General features: G+C 46.6%; 2 protein-coding genes across 15 annotated transcripts in view; one reads left to right on the top strand and one right to left on the bottom strand.

Annotated features, from left to right (window-relative positions):
* The window catches only part of POPDC1 (popeye domain cAMP effector 1), a 36,397-nt gene extending 34,543 nt beyond the window's left edge, over positions 1-1,854 (bottom strand). Inside the window, exon 1 of one of the 6 annotated variants that reach the window (XM_078768093.1) lies at positions 1,650-1,854. In XM_078768093.1, the coding sequence (XP_078624219.1) occupies positions 1,650-1,670 (21 nt within the window). In that variant the 5' untranslated portion in view covers positions 1,671-1,854. The remainder of the gene's footprint in view (positions 1-1,649) is intronic. The other 5 variants (XM_078768095.1, XM_078768097.1, XM_078768096.1 and 2 more) reach the window with 5 other exon arrangements.
* PREP (prolyl endopeptidase) lies at positions 1,833-20,576 on the top strand. 9 transcript variants are annotated; one of them, XM_068135426.2, is made up of 17 exons: positions 1,833-1,876; positions 2,175-2,304; positions 5,254-5,328; positions 7,174-7,307; positions 7,806-7,936; positions 8,025-8,258; positions 9,383-9,504; positions 10,740-10,845; positions 12,958-13,042; positions 14,979-15,085; positions 15,201-15,398; positions 15,561-15,664; positions 18,121-18,257; positions 18,356-18,450; positions 18,866-18,997; positions 19,154-19,310; positions 19,534-20,576. In XM_068135426.2, the coding sequence occupies exons 2-17, from the start codon at positions 2,263-2,265 to the stop codon at positions 19,820-19,822; spliced, it is 2,148 nt and encodes a 715-aa protein (XP_067991527.1). In that variant the 5' UTR covers positions 1,833-1,876; positions 2,175-2,262; the 3' UTR covers positions 19,823-20,576. The 9 variants fall into 9 exon arrangements, with proteins under 9 accessions (XP_067991527.1, XP_078624216.1, XP_078624215.1 ...); XM_078768090.1 differs by having other exon boundaries at positions 1,866-1,973; XM_078768089.1 differs by having other exon boundaries at positions 1,870-2,101.
* Positions 20,577-22,584: the final 2,008 nt, after the last annotated feature.

The raw sequence follows: 22,584 nt of genomic DNA, 5'->3' as shown, positions 1-22,584 counted from the left end.
TCAAAATATAGTGACATTAAGACGCTCAGCCTCAGCTATTCTAAGAGACTTTTATCAACAGCCCAAGGATAGTGACCCAGAGACTGAGGAGTTGAGATTGATTGAAGCTGCAGCTAATCTTGTCAAGAGTGACATCAAGTTAGTTGTCCAACCCAAGGACATTTTCCCAACTAGTCTTTCGATGTCTGACGTCCCAGAAGTCGTTCTCATGATTCATCTTGCTGATGAAAACAAGCATAATATCTACTTCAGACCCGAACCAAAGAAAGGAGCAGCCCTCAGGTATATGGGAGTTCATTCGATAAGGAACAAACTTGGGGAGCACATCTGTTGGAATATCCTTTTCGTACATGCCTTCCTTGGGTGTGATACTACATCCAGGTTATTTGGGATCGGGAAAGCAGCCGGATTGAAACTTGTAAAAGAGAATGAGACATTCCGTGAACAAGCTGAAGTATTTAGAAGTGTGAAGTCTTCGACGGACCAGGTCATTGCAGCTGGTGAGAAGGCCATGACCATCGTGCAGAAAGGGAAGCAGACTGACCACCTTGATACCATGAAATATCACTGCTTCCAGGAGCTAGTCACCACCAGAAAAAAGGCCATCCACCCCAACATGTTGCCACCAACGTCTGCAGCAACGAAGTACCACAGCCTCAGAGTGTTCCATCAGGTCCAACAGTGGCAGGGGAATGCTTTGCAGGCTGAAGATTGGGGTTGGAAGCTTCCTGAAGGAAGATTGAAACCAGTGAACTCGGACTTTGGCATTGCCCCTCAATCACTTCTGGAGCTTGTGAGATGCACCTGCAATACTGGCTGTGGGACATTATGGTGTGGGTGCCGCCGACAGGGACTGAAATGTTCGTCTGCTTGTTCTGGATGCAGAGGCATTTGTCAAAACATGTCGACTAATGACTTGGATGATAACGAGGACAGTGGCAGTGAAATGTGACTTTTCGAGCAGTACTTCTCTGAGGTTCGATGAGCTTTAGTGTTGACTAGTGGTTAGTGTACTTTCAGTTACCCCCCAAAATGCTACTCATGGCCACTTTAGGACCTTCATACGGTTTCCCTTGAAAGGACTGATGCCAAAATCATTGGTAAAAACACTAGGTTGGGTGGATTATGATGAAATAATGAGAAGCTATGCCATATTGTAATTCTGGGATGCTGGTCAAAGTTCGGGGGGGGCGGGGGGGGGGGTGGAGGGGTACCCTGAATGCAGGCATTAGAAGACTCTTAAAGTATTTTAAAATGTTTCCAAATGAAAGGTTGACTCCAGAAACATTGGTAAAGACACCAAGTTTTTGGGGGTATGATGAATGATGAATGGTTGAAAAGTTATGCACATTTGTAATTCTGAGTTGTGAAGCAACGGGTTTGGGGTATGGGTACCCCCATATATGGCATAAGGAATCATCATCCAACACTACTTTTAGTACTTCCATATGAAAGATCGCCCCTGAAAACCTAGGGAAAGGTGTTGGATTTTGTTGGTTTATCTTGAAAATTGGCCGAGTTATGCCTGTCTTAAAATTCGGCAATTTAATGGAAAATGAGTTGAAATGGACAACTTTCATCCACGAAATTCACCATGTTCCACTCCAAAGACTTGACAAGACTTTTGGTATGTTATAAGGTTGACTTACCGGTATCTTAGACAGATACATGTGGTTTCATTTCTGTTGCAATTAGTGGTGGGTCTTGTTGTATATTGACTGGACTAATCAGTGGATACGAAACCGTAACCTGTTCGCCCTGGCGGAGGTCGTTGTTTGCTCCAAGATGATTCGTATGAGCCGCCGTAGTTCCTCCTGTGGACTGGACGCATCACGTTGAGGAAGAAAAGCCGTCATTGCGCATGCGCACACTGCTGGTATGTTGAATAACTGTTGAGGCCAGAATACAGGCCCGATTATTCTCCCACGAAATGGTGGTTTAAATAAAACGCTTTTGTTTCTGTAGAACAAATTGTAAGTAAATAACGTGATGACAAACTACATCGTTAGTTTAATATCATTCCGGAACCTACGTGTCGGAAGTAGGTGGGACTTCGGATTTCCTCTCGAGTCTCGACCAATAGCGGGTTTTGAGGCCTGAGGTAAACCACGTGTGCTTCTTTCAGGTGGAGCGAGGAGGGATTTAACAAAGGGTGTTTTGAATGTGTATCGCAGATTGTACGAGGAAGGAGCATTCGAGGAGGAGTCCGCGCAGTTAAAGGGACTGTGTATTAATTGGGTTCTGTTAGTGTTAGCCGCTGGTATGGAGTGTCACTACCCTGAAGTATTCCGTGATGACAGCCAGGTACGTGTAAGGAACTGCCGTGCGGATAATGTGCGCAATAGTGATGGAACCATAGGTATGAATGGGAATCCATCACTTTAGCCTTAGGATTTAGGTCGTTCAATGCGGGTTTCTCACAGTTTGCTCCACTCGTAATCCCGAGTTTGATATTCCTTTTATCTCGTTATCGACCCTCTGCTCTCTCCCGATCTACCCACCCCCGATGTGAACCCCTCCACCCACCCCCGATGTGAACCCCTCCACCCTACCCCGATGTGAACCCCTCCACCCTACCCCGATATGAACCCCTCCACCCACCCCCGATCTGACCCCTCCACCCAACCCCGATCTGACCCCTCCACCCACCCCCGATCTGACCACTCCACCCACCCCCGATCTGACCCCTCCACCCACCCCCGATCTGACCCCTCCACCCACCCCCGATCTGACCCCTCCACCCACCCCCGATCTGACCCCTACACCCACCCCCGATCTGACCCCTACACCCACCCCCGATCTGACCCCTACACCCACCCCCGATCTGACCCCTACACCCACCCCCGATCTGACCCCTCCACCCACCCCCGATCTGACCCCTCCACCCACCCCCGATCTGACCCCTCCACCCACCCCCGATCTGACCCCTCCACCCACCCCCGATCTGACCCCTCCACTCACCCCCGATCTGACCCCTCCGCTCACCCCCGATCTGACCCCTCCGCCCACCCCCGATCTGACCCCTCCACCCACCCCCGATCTGACCCCTCCGCCCACCCCCGATCTGCCCCCTCCGCCCACCCCCGATCTGCCCCCTCCGCCCACCCCCGATCTGCCCCCTCCACTCACCCCCGATCTGACCCCTCCACTCACTCCCGATCTGACCCCTCCACCCACCCCCGATCTGACCCCTCCACCCACTCCCGATCTGACCCCTCCACCCTCTTCCGATCTGACCCTTCCACACACTCCCGATCTGACCCCTCCACCCACTCCCGATCTGACCCCTCCACCCGCTCCCGATCTGACCCCTCCACCCGCTCCCGATCTGACCCCTCCACCCGCTCCCGATCTGACCCCTCCACCCGCTCCCGATCTGCCCCCTCCACTCACCCCCGATCTGACCCCTCCACTCACCCCCGATCTGACCCCTCCACCCACCCCCGATCTGACCCCTCCACCCACTCCCAATCTGACCCCTCCACCCTCTCCCGATCTGACCCTTCCACACACTCCCGATCTGACCCCTCCACCCGCTCCCGATCTGACCCCTCCACCCGCTCCCGATCTGACCCCTCCACCCGCTCCCGATCTGACCCCTCCACCCGCTCCCGATCTGACACCTCCACCCGCTCCCGATCTGACCCCTCCACCCGCTCCCGATCTGACCCCTCCACCCGCCCCCGATCTGACCCCTCCACCCACTCCCGATCTGACCCCTCCACCCACTCCCGATCTGACCACTCCACCCACTCCCGATCTGACCCCTCCACCCACTCCCGATCTGACCCCTCCACCCACTCCCGATCTGACCCCTCCACCCACTCCCGATCTGACCCCTCCACCCACTCCCGATCTGACCCCTCCACCCACCCCTGATCTGACCTCTCCACCCACCCCCGATCTGACCCCTCCACCCACTCCCTATCTGACCACTCTCTCCCCATCTAACCTCTTCTCCCGATCTGACCTTCTCTCCCCATCTGACCTCCTCGTCCTCGCCCCATCTGACCTCCTCGCCCATCTGACCTCCTCACCCCATCTGACCTCCTCGCCCCATCTGACCTCCTCACCCCATCTGACCTCCTCGCCCGATCTGACCTCCTCACCCGATCTGACCTCCTCGCCCGATCTGACCTCTCCCCATCTGACCTCTCCCGATTTGACCTCCTCTCCCGATTTGACGCTATCCCAAACTGACACCCCTCCACCCTTGCCCAATCGGACTCCCTCCCCTACTCCCGATCTGACCCATTCCCCCCATTCCATGTGATCCATTCCCCCACTCTTGATCTGACCCCCTCCCCACCCTCTCCCCATCTGACCCCTTCCCCCATTCCTGATCTGACCCACAACCCCACTCTTTATCTGATGCCCTCCCCACCCTCTCCTGATCTGACCTCCTCCCCACTCTCTCCTGATCTGACCTCGTCCCCACTCTCTCCTGATCTGACCTCGTCCCCACTCTCTCCTGATCTGACCTCCTCCCCACTCTCCTGATCTGACGTCCACCCCACCCTCTCCTGATCTGACCTCCTCCCTCCCCTGATCTGACCTCCTCCCTCCCCCCACCCTCTCCTGATCTGACCTCCTCCCCACTCTCTCCTGATCTGACCTCCTCGCCACTCTCTCCTGATCTGACCTCCTGCCCACCCTCTTGTGATCTGATCCTCTCCTGATCTGACCACCCTCTCCGTTTCTGTTCTTTCATCCTTACGAAACCACAATTGATAATAATAATAAACAACCCCCACCCTACAGAAGAATGATTGTATAATAAGTTAACACCACACCAATTTAATCCCATGGGTCCTCATACACCACAATGTGATTCCATGCAGTTTTTGACCAACACAAGACCAAACGATTTGAAAAAGTAAACTTTGAGTTCCAGCTGTTTGGGTTCTAAGGCCATAAATAGTGCCCTTGGTTTTTTGGGAATTTTGTTGATCTAATGAGGATCGATCCAACTCCTATCCTCCTTCCACCTGCCATGACACCCTTCCGCAGTATGGTCCCCTTATGGGTTAACTGACCCCAACAAGTGGTTTAATTGGCTCTTGTGGGCTTGCTGAGCACCTGGAATGGGCAATCCCCTCCCACATGTGTCTGACAGTCATGCAAACGAATGAAGTAGCCTATGGCAGGTTCTAGAAATGACGATTAGATGTCCTTAAACTTGTTGAGAGTTTTCGCTAACCAAGCACCATTTGCACGGTCTTTATCTCAACATGATGGTGTCTCCCCAAACAGATGAATGATTACCATGGAAACAAGGTTTCGGACCCTTATGCCTGGCTTGAAAACCCCATGAGTGAGCACACCAAGGTCCTGTTTTGTGCCTTTTTGTTTGTTTCTTTTGGATTGCTATCATTAGTTTGATAAAAGTGTTATAACCTAAGGATTTTTGCACTAACTCATAAATAAATTATCTAATTAGTACTTGGGTTCAGTTATGTTGTTTCACGCTCGTATATTTCCTCTCGTGATCATCAACGTTCTCTGTTTGGTTCCATATGTGTGACATGGTTCCGTTTAACTCGGGAATGTTTATCGTTTTAAAAATTTCATCATTTCCATCATTCGCCATTAACGAGGAACATTGTTGATAAATAACCCGTGGCTCACTCACAATGGGCTTTGCCTGATACCTTGGTCTCTGCCCTGAGTGGTCACGCAGATTATTCCAACGGCTTTGAAGGTGTTAAGTCATCAGGGACACTCTGAGACTTACAAGTTCCTGTATCCACTCTGACAAGTCACAGCCAACGGCACTAAATCATTAGTTTAAGTCTGAGGGAGCAAGGTGGCGAGACGCCCCCTGTTGTCCACCTGATGAGATATGCTGCTGAGGGGTTCACACCCCAAGGATGTCGCCAGCCATTCCCACAGGGTTGTACTCCCATGAACCTGCCACTTGAATCTATACACACTCGAGTGAGTGTTCGGTTAGAGATGTGCGGAGAGTTCATGTTTGTTGACAACAACAACAACAACAGACATTTAAGGCCATTTTCCCTGCTAGAGCGGGGGTTAGCCTTGCGGTCCCCATGACAATCTTCTCCATTTTGCCCTATTTTCTGCATCTCTCCTTGTTAATCCCCTTGCCCGCATTTCTTCTTCCACCATCTTTAGCCAAGTCTTTCTCGGTCTTCCCCGTCCTCTACTTCCTTCTACATTCATTTCCATCACTCTTCTCAACCAGTCACTTTCATCCTTCCTCAACACATGACCAAACCATCTCAACCTGTTCCTCTTCACAGCATCAATCACAGGCTCTATTCCCATCATCTTTCGCAATTCATCATTTGTCTTCCTCTCTCTCAACGATACTCCGCACATCCACCGAACCATTCGCATTTCCACCCTTGCCAGCCTTCGTTGCTGCTCTACGTTCATTACCCATGTCTCGCTCCCATAAATCACAACACTTCTCACACATGCAGCATACACCTTTCCCTTCAGCTTCAACGACACTCCCCTCATCATCAGCACGCCACTCAGTTCCCGAAACTTCTTCCATGCACATCTCACTCTGGCAACCGTTGCCGAGTCTGATCCACCTTCTCCATTCAGCATGTCTCCGAGGTAGCAAAATGTTTTCACACCTTCCAGCTTCACGCCGTCTCCAAGATCCAACTCAACATTTCCGCCATCTGCAGCTCCCTCTGCCCACCTTACACTTGAATGTTTGATGAGATTTCCTGAAATCTGCTCTTTAAGCCCCTGAGACTTATGATGAGATTTTCCACTCCATTCCCTCCCATGAGCATAACATTGATGTAATGTAATGATTGGAGCGTCTGCTCTGAGTTTGGGAGGTCGGCCGTTTGAACCGAGGCCGATACATACCAAACACTTTGAAAATGGTACGTGCTGCTTCCTTGCTTGACGCTTGCCATTTTAAAAGGATAGAACATGGACAAACAACCATAGGTTGGTATAATAGCGCAGGCCTTTACTGGCCTAATGGCCTCCTCCTGCATCAAGGTTCCTTGGAAGGGAACTTGTGCTATTAACTTTACCTTGTTTATTTATTTCATCAATTAATAAATTAATTCATATTTATTTATTTGGGACCAATTATTGTTCACATCAAACTATTTTACTGAGGAACTCTTGCACTCCGATTTTCTTTGTGTCGAATACCTATTAATGTCTAATCCGTTTCAGGCATTTGTGGAGGCACAGAACAGTGTGACCCTGCCGTTCCTTGAGGCCTGCCCTGTGCGCGAGCCTTTTCGTCACCGTATGACGGAGCTCTTTGACTTCCCCAAGTACGGATGTCCGTTCCACAGAGGGCCCAGGTAGGTTGTGCGTTCTTGTGACGTGTTTGTTGTTTATAGCCTGTTGGTTATTTTGACTTATCCAACAGCATGGTGCAGAGGTCACATACTTACCTCTGCTATATAATCTGGGTTTGAATCCTGACCTGATCATAAACGCTCGGATTGGTGATTCGTAGGCACATCGTTTCATCACAAGGTGTGCCTTGCCTCCAGTGGACGTTGAGCTAGGTGTACTTGGTGGTAGTACTGTGCTTGGTGCACATTCAAGATCCTTTTGTGAAGTCAATGAGTTATCGCCGCACCCTGAACAAATTACAAATTGTCACCCAAATCGGCTCCAATTGAACATTAAGCTTGACCAATCGGTTCGTGAAAGACTTGGTGGAAATTTTTCACAGTTCTTGAAAAACCCAAGCTGACTCCACAGAAAGGTGGAATTAATTAGGGCTGTTGAAGTAGTGGTACAACTACTAAAGTACTGCTACGTTTCTGTTCCATCCATGCCCAACGCCACAGGTATTTCCATTTCCACAACACTGGCTTGCAGAACCAGAGTGTGATGTATGTGCAAGAAAGCCTCTCTGACCAACCTTCCATTTTCCTGGATCCGAACACGTTCTCCGAGGATGGCACTGTGGCGCTGCGTGGTGAGGAGAAATGCTTTTCCATCAAAGGCGGTGTAATGGAACGTATCCGCTGGCCTTTTGTGGTCATTACTTTCTGTTTATTCTTCAGGGACGTCCTTTTCTGAGGATGGAGCCTCCCTAGCATATGGTCTGAGTGCCAGTGGTTCCGATTGGGTGCAGATCTGCTTCCTGCAGGTCGTTCCTGGCAAGGAGGATACCCCTGCCAGTGCTCTCATCCTGCCTGACCGCCTCAACCACGTCAAGTTCAGCTGCATGTCTTGGACGCACGATGGACACGGGATGTTCTACAACCGTTACCCGCCACCTGCACAGTCCTGCGATGGTGAGCCTGCACGTCTCGGCTTGTGTCCTGTTCGATTGTTGTGCGGCAGGACAGTTGTTACCTCCGCCACCAAAGGTGGATGGAGGTTATGTTTTCACCCCTGTCTGTCTGTCCGTTTGTGAACAAAATATCTCAAAAAGTTGTGGACTGATTCGGACGACATTTGGCAGAAATGTAGCGTATGTGACAAGGACGAAATGATTCGATTTTGGTGAAGATCCGGATTCGGATCCGGCTACAAGAATTTTTAGTGTTCCTCACCATGGGAGATAGGGCCAAAAAACGATACATAACGGGATATCTCAAAAAGTTGTGGACAGATTTGGACGAAACTTGGTGGACCGGTTTGGTGTCTGACAAGGACGATTCAATTCGACTTTGGTGAAGATCTGAGTATGGATTCGGATATGAGAATTATAAAATTTTTGAAGTGATTCTTTACCAATGGGAGATGGGGATAAAAACGATACATAGCAGGATATCTCAAAAAGTTATGGTTGGATTTGGACAAAACCTGTTGGACAGGCTGTGTTTGTGACGAGGAAGAATCTATTCAATTTTGGTGAAGATCCGGATCCGGCTAGTAGAATTTTTAAAAGTGATTCTTCACCATTGAGTGATATGGCCAACCAGGTGTAAATCCTATTCAAATTTGAAGTCAATCGGATGAAAATTGAGGATTTAATATATTTTGAAAAAGTGGTTGACCTTTTGGCCTATGTTGACCTTTTGACCTTTTGACCTCAAATATATAGGATTTTGTCGGACCACGAACTCTACTATTTGGTGAAGCTTCATGAAGATCGGTTTAAAATTGTGACCTGTAGGCAAGTATAAGTGAGCGGACAGACAAACACACACACAAACACACAAACCAGAGTGATCAACATACTTGTCAAAAAAATGTTTTTTTGCCAAGTAACAAACGGACAGGGGTGAAAACATAACCTCCGTCCACCTTTGGTGGCGGAGGTAACAAACCATTCATGTTGTCCTTGGCAAAGGAAATCTGAAAAATGACATGTTTCATTTGACAGGTGCTGCACACGCTTGCCCCGGCGATTCGCCTGAAATGAGCCCCGAGCTAAACGCTCCATGACGTAATCGCCACTTTCACTTTGCAGGCACGGACACGGACGTATACTTGCACCAGAAGCTGTATTACCATGTGCTGGCGACCGAGCAGGCCGACGATGTGCTTTGTGCACAGTTTCCTGATCACCCAAAGTGGATGGGCAGTGCCGAGGTGCTGATTTTCCCGACGGACCTGCCCTCTGTCTTGTCCTCCATTTTTTTTTTTTTTTTTTTTTTTGTATACAAGATCGAGGCTCGTGAAAGAGCGAAAATTAATCACACAGAAAGACAAACAGACACATAAAACAAATAACATCGGGAGTGGTAGACAAGATGGGGAGAGAGGGGGAAGGACACAAACACAACATTTGAGAGCAGGGACCGAGAGACATGGAGACATCGAGAGATCTGTGGGAGATCAGTGCTGACTCACTGTGCTGAGCATTGTCAGCCAATCAGAAGTGAAAATAAGTGACTTCTCACTACTTTCCCAACTTTTGATTGAAGGAGAGGGCTTTGGGGGGGAGGCATGTGAAGGGGGGAGGCATGTGAAGGGGGGGAGGCATGTGAAGGGGGGGGGGGGGGTGGGAGAGGTATAAACATATGGACACTGCCAGGATTTCCAGGAAATAAGTTGGAATTTCAAACAAGGTGGATCTGGGGTGAATTAGTGGGGGGTAGAAAAGATCAAGGTTATGGATGGGGGAAGATAAGAGATGGTGGTGAACAGCTGTTTTAAAGACCTGGAGGGAGGAGAGGAAATTTACTTATTTATTTACTCCTAATTCTTTATTACCATATTTATCCACATTGTATGTCATTTAAAAAAACACGATGTATGTAACACGGTTGCACTGGTACTTTCAAACTCTGTGCTTAAACTGTTTTTTTAAAATAACGTATTCCCTACATTGTTTATTTCAGTCTTTGATGTGAGCACGCTTCCCCCACCACCAAATGCTGCATCTATGCATCTAGTATATCACATGGTGCTACTAGGATGTTGTGACGTATATGTATAGATGGGCTGAATGGCCTTTTGTAGCCCATTTACTCTGCGGTGGCTGACTCACTGTGCTGAGCATTGTCAGCCAATCAGAAGTGAAAATAAGTGACTTCTCACTACTTTCCCAACTTTTGATTGAAGGAAAGGCCCGACACACCCGGTCATCCTGTGTCCAGAGTACAAGGCATCTTAGTGCTTCCTCATTGCCTTGTACGATCTAAAATCGACATAGAGTTTGCCATGAGTCCACTGCTTTCTACATTAATCGATTCCAACATGATCGGCCATTTATGTTATCCCACTACATATGATACAATGCATGTCTGGCTTCCCTTTGTGGCCAATTCCATGAAAACAAGTCCGTTGAGGAAACCGGTTATTGTTGGCGTCCCTGTCCTCAGGTGACTGCAGACGGTCGGTATGTCGTCCTGTCCATCCATGAAGGCTGTGAGCCGGTCAATCGTTTGTGGTACTGTGACCTCGAAACATTGCCTGATGGAATCTCAGGTATGTGCTCACCTGAAACCATCAGGAACTTGTTTATGTTTAAAAGATACCTTTGGAATATACAGTGCCTTCAGAAAGTATTCACACCCCTTGACTTTTTCACATTTTGTTGTGTTACAGCCTAAATTTAAAATGGATTCAATTGAAATTTTTAGTCACTGATCTACACTTAATACCACATTATGTCAAAGTGGAATTTTATTTTTAGAAATTACAACAAAATAATTAAAAATGAAATGCAGAAATATATCTAATTCACATACGTATTCAACCCCCTAAGTCAATACTTTGTAGAAGCGCTTTTGACAACGGCTACAGCTTCGAGTCTTCTTGGGTATGTCTGTATCAGGTTTGCACATCTGGATTTGGGGAGTTTCTCCCATTCTTCCTTGCAGATTTGCTCAAGCTCTGTCAGATTAGATGAAATGGGTAGAAGGGGGGGGGAGGGTGGGGGGGGGAGGGAGTTGGTGAACAGCAATCTTTCAAGTCTTTCCACAGATTCTCGATGGGATTCAAGTCTGGGCTTTGGCTGGGCCACTCAAGGACTTTCACATTCTTGTTCTGAAGCCATTCCAGTGTTTGTTTGGCTCGATGCTTGGGGCAATTGTCCTGTTGGAACGTAAATCTTCGCCGCAGTCCAAGGTCTTTTGCGCTCTGCAGCGGGTCCTCCTCGAGGATTTTCCTATGTTTGGCTCCATTCATTGTTCCCTCTATCCTTACAAGTCTCCCAGTCCCAGCCGCTGAAAAACATCCCCATAGCATGATACTGCCACCACCATGCTTCATGGTAGGGATGATGTTAGATGGGTGATGAGCTGTGCTCGGTTTCCGCCAGACGTAGCGCTTTGCATTCAGGCCAAAGAGTTCAATTTTTGTTAGACCCCAGAATATTTTGCCTCCATGCTCTCAGTCTTTCACGTGCCTTTTGCAAATTCTAGGTATGCTGTCATGTGCCTTTTTTCACGGGTAGCTTTCGTCTGCCCACTCTCCCACAAAAGCCTAGACTTATGAAGTGCTGCAGAGACTGTTGGCCTTCCAGCAGGTTCTCCTATGTCAGACGGCCAGGTCTAGGATGAGTTTGGGTTGTTCCATATTGTTTCCATTTCCTAATGATGGAGCTCACTGTGCTCTTGGGAACTTTCAACACTCGAGAAATAAAAAAATTTCCCCTTCCCTAGATCTATGCCTCCTCACAATTCTATCTCGGAGTTCTACGGGCAGTTCCTTGGATTCCATGGGAGAGTTTTGGCTCTGACATGCACTGTCAAATGTGGGACCTTCGAAAGAAAGGTGTAATTTCTAAATCCTGTCCAGTCAATTGAATTAGCCACAGGTGGACTCTAATCAAGTTGTAGAGACATATCGAGGATGATCAAAGGAAATTGGATGCACCTGAGCTCAATTTGGAGTGGCATAGCAAAGGGGTTGAATACTTATTGACTCAAGACATTTCAGCTTTTCATTTTCAATTATTTTGTAACAATTTCTAAAAAAAGAATTTCCCTATGACGTTATGGGGTGTTATGTGTAAAACAGCATGAAAAAAGTTTAATCCATTTTAAATTCAGGCTGTAACACAACAAAATGTGAAAAAGTCAAGGGGTGTGACTACTTTCTGAAGGCACAGTAACTGGGGTGCAGGAGGAGAGGACGATGGGGCATGATCGAGTTTGTTAGAGGATGTGTATTCTGAAGACTCATATTATTGCCGTTATTTAGGTTCCTTCGAGCCATGATTTTGTTTTTCTGTCTTCTTCTCCATGCATTTCTTAGTTTTAAGATCTTAGGCTGACCAGCTTTGCCATGTGAGTGTGGGCCGCATTCCCTTTTCCCATGTACGTAATTATTCTACCAACCAGAGGTACAAAAGGCACTACCTCATCGTGCTGTCCCTGATGGTCACCATTTGAGCAGGATATACTACATCCAGAGTTGTAAACTTCTTCGTCGCTCATGCAGTCTTCGGTGTCGCGTCGTAATAGCTTTGTGTCCTTTGTATCATGTTCTAAACACAATTGTTGTTCCAGATATGTACCAGTTAAATGTATTTGGGCTCCTGTGCTGATCTTGCTATTGGTGAGTGATCTCTTGATTATCACGCGTGTCCAACAGGTGAACTCCCCTGGGTGAAACTTATCGACAATTTTGAGGCTGAGTACGAGTACATCACTAATGAGGGGACGCTCTTTACATTCCGGTATTCGTCGAACTTTTCCTATTTTGCCATTCCAATACGAATCGATGCCTGGAACCCACGTTGAAATCCCATGTATTATACAGTGCATTCTGAAAGTATTCAGACCCCTTCACTTTTTCACATTTTGTTATGCTGCAGCCTTATGCTGAAATCGTTTAAATTCATTTTTTCCCTTATCAATCTACACTCAATACCCCATAATGACAAAGAGAAAACAGGATTTTAGAAATTTTTGCAAATTTATTAAAAAGAAAAAACTGAAATATCACATTTACATAAGTATTCAGACCCTTTTCTATGACACTTGAAATTTAGCTCAGGTGCCTCCCATTTCTCTTGATCATCTTTGAGATGTTTCTACACCTTGATTGGAGTCAATCTGTGGTAAATTCAATTGAATGGACATGATTTGGAAAGGCACACACCTGTCTATATAAGGTCTCACAGCTGACAATGCATATCAGAGCAAAAACCAAGCCATGAGGTCGAAGGAACTGCCTGCAGAGCTCAGAGACAGGATTGTGTCGAGGCACAGATCTGGGGAAGCCTACAAAAAAAGCTCTGCTGCATTGAAGGTTCCCAAGAGCACAGTGGCCTCCATAATTCTTGAATGGAAGAAGTTTGGAACAACCAGGACTCTTCCTAGAGCTGGCCGCCCGGCCAAACTGAGCAATCGGGGGAGAAGGGCCTTGGTAAGAGAGGTGACCAAGAACCCGATGGCCACTCTGGCTGAGCTCCAGAGATCCTGTGTGGAGATGGGAGAAACTTCCAGAAGGACAACCATCACTGCAACCCTCCACCGATCTGGGCTTTATGGCAGAGTGGCCAGACGGAAGCCTCTCCTCAGTGAAAGACACATGAAAGCCCGCTTGGAGTTTGCAAAAAAGCACCTAAAGGACTCTCAGACTGTGAGAAACAAGATTCTGTGGGCTTTCATGTGTCTTTCATGTGTTCTCTCACCATCCTTTGGAGCCACTCACAGTTTGCTATACATTTCTCTTTATCTGGCTTCAGTAACTGATGCACTACATGGTTTTTGTAGGGATAAAGTTTGAGTATCTTGACCACTTTCCTTGCACTGGAATATGAACAGTGAGTTTGTTGTGCTAAACATCTCAGAGATGTCTTCGGGCTAGCTTCTCTTCTTTCCTACACTTCATCCATTTTCTATGAATCTATGGTGTAACAACACTTGGCTGGCGCATGTGCTTTTTAACTTTCCCGCACCCTGTTTCTCTGAACTACTTCACCAGTTTCCATATCACTGATTTTTGAAGGTTTCGTACGACCAACAAAGCGACTTAAAAATGCAATTTGACAATTCCTAAAGGATGCATTCTTGATGTAATGTTCGACGAGAAGCACACTTTCTTCCACAGTGAGCGCCATGGTGTGACCGAGTGAAAACCGTTAAGCATCACTGCCAGGTCACGTGATACCTCATAACTCTCAGGATCATGATACATTTTTCTGTAACATTAGGCTACATTTACGCAAGATATTAGGTTCCTAAAAGATATCGTTTTAGTGTATGGGAATTATTTAGGAGTTTTTAATTTTAAAAAAAATTGCCCTGTATTTTTCCACTATCTACTGTTTTTGTAATTTGCATTAAAGGCCACTGTTGTCTACTCGCATCTGTCCTGCTTGTGGTTTATGTAAATCTCTACTATGAGCTTTGATTTGATGTACATGCTTCTTGGACACTTGGCAACCCCGTTTGGACATCAAGTTTGTTTGTCGAAGTCTTTCCCTGTGACGGTCTCGTGGGATGATGTCCTTTTGCGGCCTGGTCTCCTGCGTGTAATCTTCATGGATGTTTCTTTTTAACTGACTTTCATTTGAGAGTTGACTTTTTATATAAAGGTACCAGTGGGTCAACCAGTGTGTTCGTGCTCTTTTAGAATTAATGAATCTTCTTGATGTGTGTTTGCAGCACTAACTGTGATGCCCCTCGGTACCGTCTCATTACCATCGACCTGACTGATGCCGAGCCCTCGTCCTGGCGCACGCTCGTGTCGCAGCACGAATGCGACGTGTTGGGTGCATACATTATCCTCACTACCAATCACCACCATCGTCCACGTTTGCTGGCAATTCCTCATGAACTCGCTTACTCTTTGCTAACATATGGTACTCTCCCATGTGTTTTTTGTAGACTGGGCGACCTGCGTGAATGGGTCGCTCATGCCGGTGTGCTGGCTCAGCCACGTGAAGAACGTTTTGCAAATGTACGACTTGGCAACAGGCGCCCAACTCACCACCTTCCCACTGGACGTTGGTTCTGTCGTGGGCTTCAGTGGGCGTAAAAAAGACAAGGAGATCTTCTTCCAGTTCACCTCCTTTCTCATTCCAGGTGCAGTGATAGTGATGCTTTGCTTGTGGGTCATGTGATGGTTGCTTTACATCCACCGAACCGACAGGTTTTTGCCTGAAGAGACTGAGGAAACAACCGTTGATGTCACCGTGACCCTTGTTTGATCACAGATTACATTGTGACGATAAATTATCACCACAGGAATAATCTACCACTGCGACCTGACTAAAGAGAGTTACGAGCCAAGCGTGTTTCGCACCATCATGGTGAAAGGTTTTGAACCCACAGACTACGACACGGTGCAGGTACAATCACCATTTTGCCTTCTGAATGTGTGGTGTGTATCTCGTGCACAGAGGATATCCCTTGGTATGTCAGATATACAAATCGGTATCGCCAATGATTTATTATTTGTTTCAAATAGACGGTGATGGCTCGATACAGGTATACATATATAATAGGTCTTGGAACAAAAATTGAGGCTCATGGTGGAACTAAACGAGAAAGAGCAGCATTTTCGCAGACTGTGGTCAAAGGGAAATGGGCAGATGAGTACTTCGCACAGGAGTGGCAGAAAGGGGAGGGTTGGAGGTCGACGAGCATCAAAACTTACTCCATGATGAAAAACTGAGGCTGTGACGGTTTTGGATGAAGGGGCTCTCGGTAATGAAGCACTGAGAGTCCCTCTTCCCTCCCCCCTTCCCCCTAAACAAAAAACAAACTCGTACAACCGCTGTTTTGTCGGAAGTGGAAGAGACCCTTTTGGTCGTCCTTAAAGTACTTTTGCAAATTTTTGGAAGTCATTTTAATCAACCCAGTTGTCAGTTGGTGCAGCCTTGATCTTTGAAAATTGATAATTGTATGCACCCTTGACCTTTGAGCTTTAGAGCTAAAAAAAAATCAGCTTCTAGCTTTTGATTGGTGAACCAATTCTGTGACACAATATGCAAATTCTTAAAATTTCAGGTCAATCAGATGAAAATTGGCGATTTTATCTAATGCTGACCTTTGTCCTTTTAACCTTTCACCCAAATTATTGATTTGTCTTCTCAATATTCTAATAATAAAGCTTTGTTGAAAATTTTATGACAAAAGCTCAATTGGTAAATTTAAATTTCAGGTCAATTGGATGAAAATTGAACATTCAGTTTAAACTCATTTGCATACATGGCTCGACCATGATTGTGACCTGACTCGTTTTATGTGTTAACGAAAGATTTACTTTGAAGTACATTTTTTTTACTCTTAGCTAATGATTTATTTGAAGTTAAGGAAATACTTAGAGTCGTTGCTATGCCAGGCAACCAATCAGATAAAGCTAGGAAGTGGTGTCCTAAAGCAATAACACGTAATGAACATGTGATTTTAAATGACGCTTGTTATATGTTGCATGAGGAACACGTGTTTTGGATGAAATTCATTTGATTCTCATTGAGCATTTTATTGCAAATGTGTTAATGCATGCAGAAAGTATTTGGAAACTTCCCGAAAAAGGCGAAAGTGTAGAATTATAAAAGTGAGACACTAGTGCGAAACAATAAGCAAAATATTCTGGACGCCATGAGAGAGTGAAAATTGGGGAAGTATTGTCCTATCAGTCTCTGGCGTCGCGCTGTGATAAATCGTTCTCTTCTTGTGAAGTGTGCTTTTTGGAACCTCAAAGGTTTGTGTTTAACGAAGGTTTTAAGGGAAAACTTAAGGAATGTTCGTATATGCAACCATCTTCAACTTAATGATGTCCTTAAGGGGAAATTTATGGAAATCCTCAAATGTTTCCTTAAGAATGCTTTCGGCAACCAGCCCTAACCTCTGCCCACCTTTGGTCGCGGAGGTAATAAAATGGTGAATGTGAATCGAATGAATTTTACACAGAATCACTTTAGGATTTCTTAATGGGTTGTTTATGCAACAGCACTTAAGGAAATCGTTGGCTATGGAGTCAGTGTACCTCAAGGTGAATCTTTCCTTGAGGATAAGGGAGTTTTATGCAACCGGGTCTGTGTCCTTACCCTATGCTGCTTGGTGATGAATGGTCACTGCCTGCTCGGTGCTCATATTATGCATGACTTACCCCTGATGTGTCCCTTATTCAGGTGTAAATCTAACCTACTCGAGCACATGTTCCATACTATTCTGAACATATTTGTAATTGCTGTGGATCCCCTCCAACCACCACCCCCAGCTTCCACTTTCCATGTAACAGTACTGTAATAATTAATTTAAGTGCTTTATAGCAAACCGAGGAAATGTAAAACCAGGAACATCGACCACAAAACTGCTTTCAACGATTGCTTCCAGTGGTTTCAGAACGTGCCAGTTTGTCAGAACGAGACGAGAAGCGAGATGTGATAACGACTGGTATCACTTCAAAAGCACGTTTGGCCACCGATCGATTGAGTTACAAATGTAGATTTTTTTTTTCCACACTAATTGTGATTGAGGCATTTTGGAATGGCCTGTTTAGTTCACTGAGATTCCCTTGCAGATGTAGTTCAAAATGTTTGTAGGAGTGTATCTGGCCTCGTTGTTCCTGACGTAGGCAGTGCTGATTGTGGTTTATTACACCGGAAGATCCCATTGACGTGTTTAATAATGGCCTGCATCAGCTGAGCTGCACTCTATATGCATATGGGGATGAAGGGGGTTTTGAAGAGGCAGAGGGAGTGGTGTATTGTCAGAGTGGGATCTGCATGTTGTTGTGTTCAATGTTGTGCACTGATGAGTTCTGGGATCTGCATCTATGTTTATGGCCATGCCTCAGGTTTTTTACCCCAGTGAAGACGGCACAAAGATCCCCATGTTTCTTGTACACAAGAAGGGCATCGAGTTGGACGGTTCTTCTCCGGTGCTGCTTTATGGCTATGGAGGGTTCAACATCTCCATCACGCCGAGCTATAGGTTTGCCCCAACCCTCTTCCACCGGGGCCTTGTCACTTTTCTCATTTAGAGTGCAAAATGGCCTAGCGCTTCTCATCTTTGTTGCTGTACCCGGGCAGCGTTTCACACCTGATCTTTGTGCGACACCTCGGTGGGATTCTGGCCGTGGCAAACATCCGTGGAGGGGGCGAGTACGGGGAAACGTGGCACCGTGGTGAGTCCTCGAGCAGGCCTCGCGCATTCCGGGATTTGTTCCAATGCCTCTCGATTTCCGGCAGTGTTAGCGATCTGATTTGGTGAGTTTTAACTCGTGTGGTCTACAATGTTGGAGGTTTGGTTGGTGAGGTCCTCGCGAGCACCATTTTAGTAATACATGCGTTGGATGTTAGCGTGCAAATTCGTGGCTCCACTAGCTCGAAGGCCATTCATTGATTGGATTCCAATAAGCGACAACACATAGCTTATGAATAGTTGGATGGCTTTGCAGTTCAATTTTGTAATTTTCCTCATCTATAATTGAGAGGTGGATGACATAAAGTTGGGTGCTTGGCACAAGTGTCTAAGTGCATGCCACTTTGTCGGTGGCCATTGGCATGGCGATGCGTGTGGATGTTTGATGTGCGTTGCAGAGGGAATGAAAGAGAAGAAGAACAATGTGTTTGCCGATTTCATCTGTGCTGCACAATACCTCGTGGAGAGCGGGTACACACAGCCACAACGCCTCGCCATAAATGGAGCTTCCAATGGAGGACTTCTCGTGGGTACGAAATTACATTTGGCCGTACATGGTGCAGGATGCAGCATACCTGGTTATATTAAATTGGAGAGATGGACTTGGGGGAATTCAATGAGGGTAGGAAGTTTTAATTGAAGATAATGAGGGTCTCTCCATCCCTCCTCATGTCGATTTCATGCAGGAGCTTGCATCAACCGCCGGCCGGATCTATTTGGTTGCGCCGTCGCTGAGGTCGGTGTCTTTGACCTGCTCAAGTTCCATCGTTTCACTATCGGCCATGCTTGGACCACCGAGTTTGGCTGCTCCGAAGACCCGGATCATTTCCCCTGGCTAGTGAAGTAAGTGATATTGGGTGATATCGATCTGCTGACCACACCGAGCTAATGGATACAGAGAAGATCAAATTGTGTGATTGTGGCGTCTGAGAGCAACCCGTGACCAACCCGTGACCCCATTAATAGCATCATGGTGTTTGATAATATATTTATACATTGTTTGGTGAGGTATTGGACAGAGATTGTTTGTGTTCAATTGCCGGTAACAGTAAGCGATTTCCATCAGGCACTCTCCGCTGCACACTGTGAATGCCGATGCAACATACCCTGCAGTCCTCCTGCTAACTGCAGACCACGACGACCGTGTTGTTCCACTGCACTCGTACAAATTCATTGCAGAACTACAGCACGTGGCCAATGAGTACGGCCATAGTGCGAACGGACGCCCGCTGCTTTTACGCGTCGACACCAAGGCAGGGCACGGTGCCGGGAAACCCACGGCTAAAGTGCTGAGTGAGGCTGCAGACGTGTACGGCTTCATGGCGCGTACCCTGGGTCTTACCTGGCAGGACTGAGTGACCATCTGAAATCAAACCCTTTGCTTGGTCCTTTTAGTCCGTTTTTACTTGCATTACTGCACGTGCTGTTTGACGAACCAGGCAAGCTGCCTCGTCCACCGCTACTGTCACTTTCGTCGGTGGTTGGTGTAGCACTTGCCCGAGGTCTTATGAAGTAAAGGGTAACAATTTCCTGATTTATTCTTGCCAGTTTTACACCTCAGCCATCTCATACAAATAAGCTAAAAACAAACAAACAATCTGAAGTGTTTCAATGAATAATGTAATAATTTATGGTTTCATGTTCTTCCTTTTCAACAAGGTCAGAGGAAAAGAGGTAGACCGCGGTGAAGAGGGATATCAGTAAGTTGGGAGAGCTGGCCGAGGGGAGTGGACGAGTGTTGTGGTCATGTCACATATCATAGATGTGAAGGCAGTTGGTTGATGTGAAACCAATTTTGAATCGGATGTTTAATCTACTCCTTCAACTTTATAAACTCTAAGTTATGGCTCTTCATTGCCTTTAAGTTTGCAATCCCTTGGTTGCAGTGCAATTAAAGATCCTTGTGTTTACTAAATGATTAACTTAATTTGATCATGTGAGGTGAGAACCCTGCATTACAACAAACTCCCCACTTTCTGACTATGACTTATCACTTTGCCTCCTACATATCTAATCTGTGGTCAGTAGATTTAATTTGTGATCAAATGGCTACCTTTGACAGCTGTTGGACTTCGATTGTAACAATACAACACAACTTGTGAAAAGTAATGATTTTGGCACTCTAGTATTTGTGAAACTTTGTCCTGGTGAAATCATAATCCAGGCTCACATCCAACCACCATGATCCAGGCTCACCGCCCACCCAACGTGATCCAGGGTCGCCGCCCACCCAACGTGATCCAGGCTTGCCGCCCACCAAACGTGATCCAGGCTCGCCTATGTCGTGGTTGGATGTACACCAATAGAATGTCCACATCTCAAGTACAATGTCACATTTAATTAAATGGAGAAGCCTCACTCAAATATAATAAGGATTACAACACAGTTGAACAGTACTATGCTGGCGTACTCAAACATGACTCCAGACGACATATCGAGCAGGTCTTCTGCCCGATTCGGTCTGCATCTTGTCTTTTATAGTGTTTTGTTGAGACAAAATAAATTCTTCTGTGCTTTGGGCACTAAAAGCAATGAAGAGTAGAAAAGCGGGAGGGCCGACGGGAGTTGTGGGAGATATGTTGAAGGCAGCAGGAAGTTGGGGTGTGAAGAGAATGACAGAGATCTGTAATCTGGTGGTGAAAGAAGGCCGCATTCCAGTGGATTGGGAACTGAGTACCCTCGTCCCTCTATACAAGGGGAAAGGTGACCCTCTGGACTGTGGTTCGTATCGAGCGATAAAGTTATTGGAGCATGGAATGAAGGTATTGGAAAGGGTGTTGGAGAGGAGGATAAGGAAGAAAGTGAAGATCGACGAAATGCAGTTTGGATTTATGCCAGGAAGAGGAACGACAGACGCGCTTTTTTTTGTAAGGCAGTTGCAGGAGAAGTACATGGAGAAGAGGAAGAAGTTGTTTCTTGGGTTTGTTGATCTGGAGAAAGCATTTGATGGGGTTCCACGCGAAGTAGTGACATGGGCATTGAGGAAGTTAGGAGTGGAGGAATGGTTGATCATGGAGTAGTGATGGCAATGTACAAAAGAGCACGCACAGCTGTAAGGACGAAGGACGGGAACAGTGGTGAGTTTGAGGTGAAGGTGGGAGTGCATCAGGGGTCGGTACGAAGTCCACTACTATTTGTAGCTGTGATGGAGGTGCTGGCTCAGAACGTAAAGGAGGGTTTACCGTGGGAGTTGTTGTATGCAGATGATCTGGTGTTGATTGCGGAAAGTATGGATGGACTGAAGGAAAAGATGAACAAGTGGAAGGAATGTATGAAGACAAAAGGTCTGAAGGTGAATATCAGAAAGACGAAGGTGATGGCAAGTGGTAAAGCATGTGGTGAGGTGGAAAGAACTGGGAAGTGGCCGTGTGCTGTGTGCAGTGAGTGGGTTCATCAAAAATGTAGTGGTCTGAGAGGGTCATTAACCAGTGTGGCAGCTACATTCAAATGTAAGGTGTGCACAGAGGGAACTGCAGATGGAGGAAATGTTGAGTTGGATCTTGGAGACGGCGTGAAGCTGGAAGGTGTGAAAACATTTTTCTACCTCGGAGACATGCTGAATGGAGAAGGTGGATCAGACTCGTCAACGGTTGCTGGAGTGAGATGTGCATGGAAGAAGTTTCGGGAACTGAGTGGCGTGCTGATGAGGAGGGGAGTGTCGTTGAAGCTGAAGGGAAAGGTATATGCTGCATGTGTGAGAAGTGTTATGATTTATGGGAGCGAGACATGGGTAATGAACGTAGAGCAGCAACAAAGGGTGAAATGCGAATGGTTCGGTGGATGTGTGGAGTATCGTTGAGAGAGAGGAAGACAAATGATGAATTACGAAAGATGATGGGAATAGAGCCTGTGATTGATGCTGTGAAGAGAAACAGGTTGAGATGGTTTGGTCATGTGTTGAGGAAGGATGAAAGTGACTGGTTGAGAAGAGTGATGGAAATGAATGTAGAAGGAAGTAGAGGATGGGGAAGACCGAGAAAGAATTGGCTAAAGATGGTGGAAGAAGAAATGCGGGCAAGGGGGTTAACAAGGAGAGATGCAGAAAATAGGGCAAAATGGAGAAGATTGTCATGGGGACCGCAAGGCTAACCCCCGCTCTAGCAGGAAAAATGGCCTT

Source organism: Myxine glutinosa, chromosome 14 (assembly GCF_964187855.1).
Source record: "Myxine glutinosa chromosome 14, kmMyxGlut1.1, whole genome shotgun sequence".
NCBI classification, from domain to species: Eukaryota; Metazoa; Chordata; class Myxini; order Myxiniformes; family Myxinidae; genus Myxine; species Myxine glutinosa.
The sequence above is the reverse complement of the archived record's forward strand: the minus strand, read 5'-3'. Positions and strand labels throughout refer to the sequence as shown.

What these genes read in the sequence shown, in the direction of transcription:
- PREP (XM_078768088.1), top strand. Translation starts at nt 1,990, where the DNA reads ATGACAAACTACATCGTTAGTTTAATATCATTCCGGAACCTACGTGTC. An exon ending in CCGTTCCACAGAGGGCCCAG is followed by an intron (nt 7,308 to 7,805) that starts GTAGGTTGTGCG and finishes CCAACGCCACAG; the next exon opens with GTATTTCCATTTCCACAACA. An exon ending in AGTGGATGGGCAGTGCCGAG is followed by an intron (nt 9,505 to 10,739) that starts GTGCTGATTTTC and finishes CCCTGTCCTCAG; the next exon opens with GTGACTGCAGACGGTCGGTA.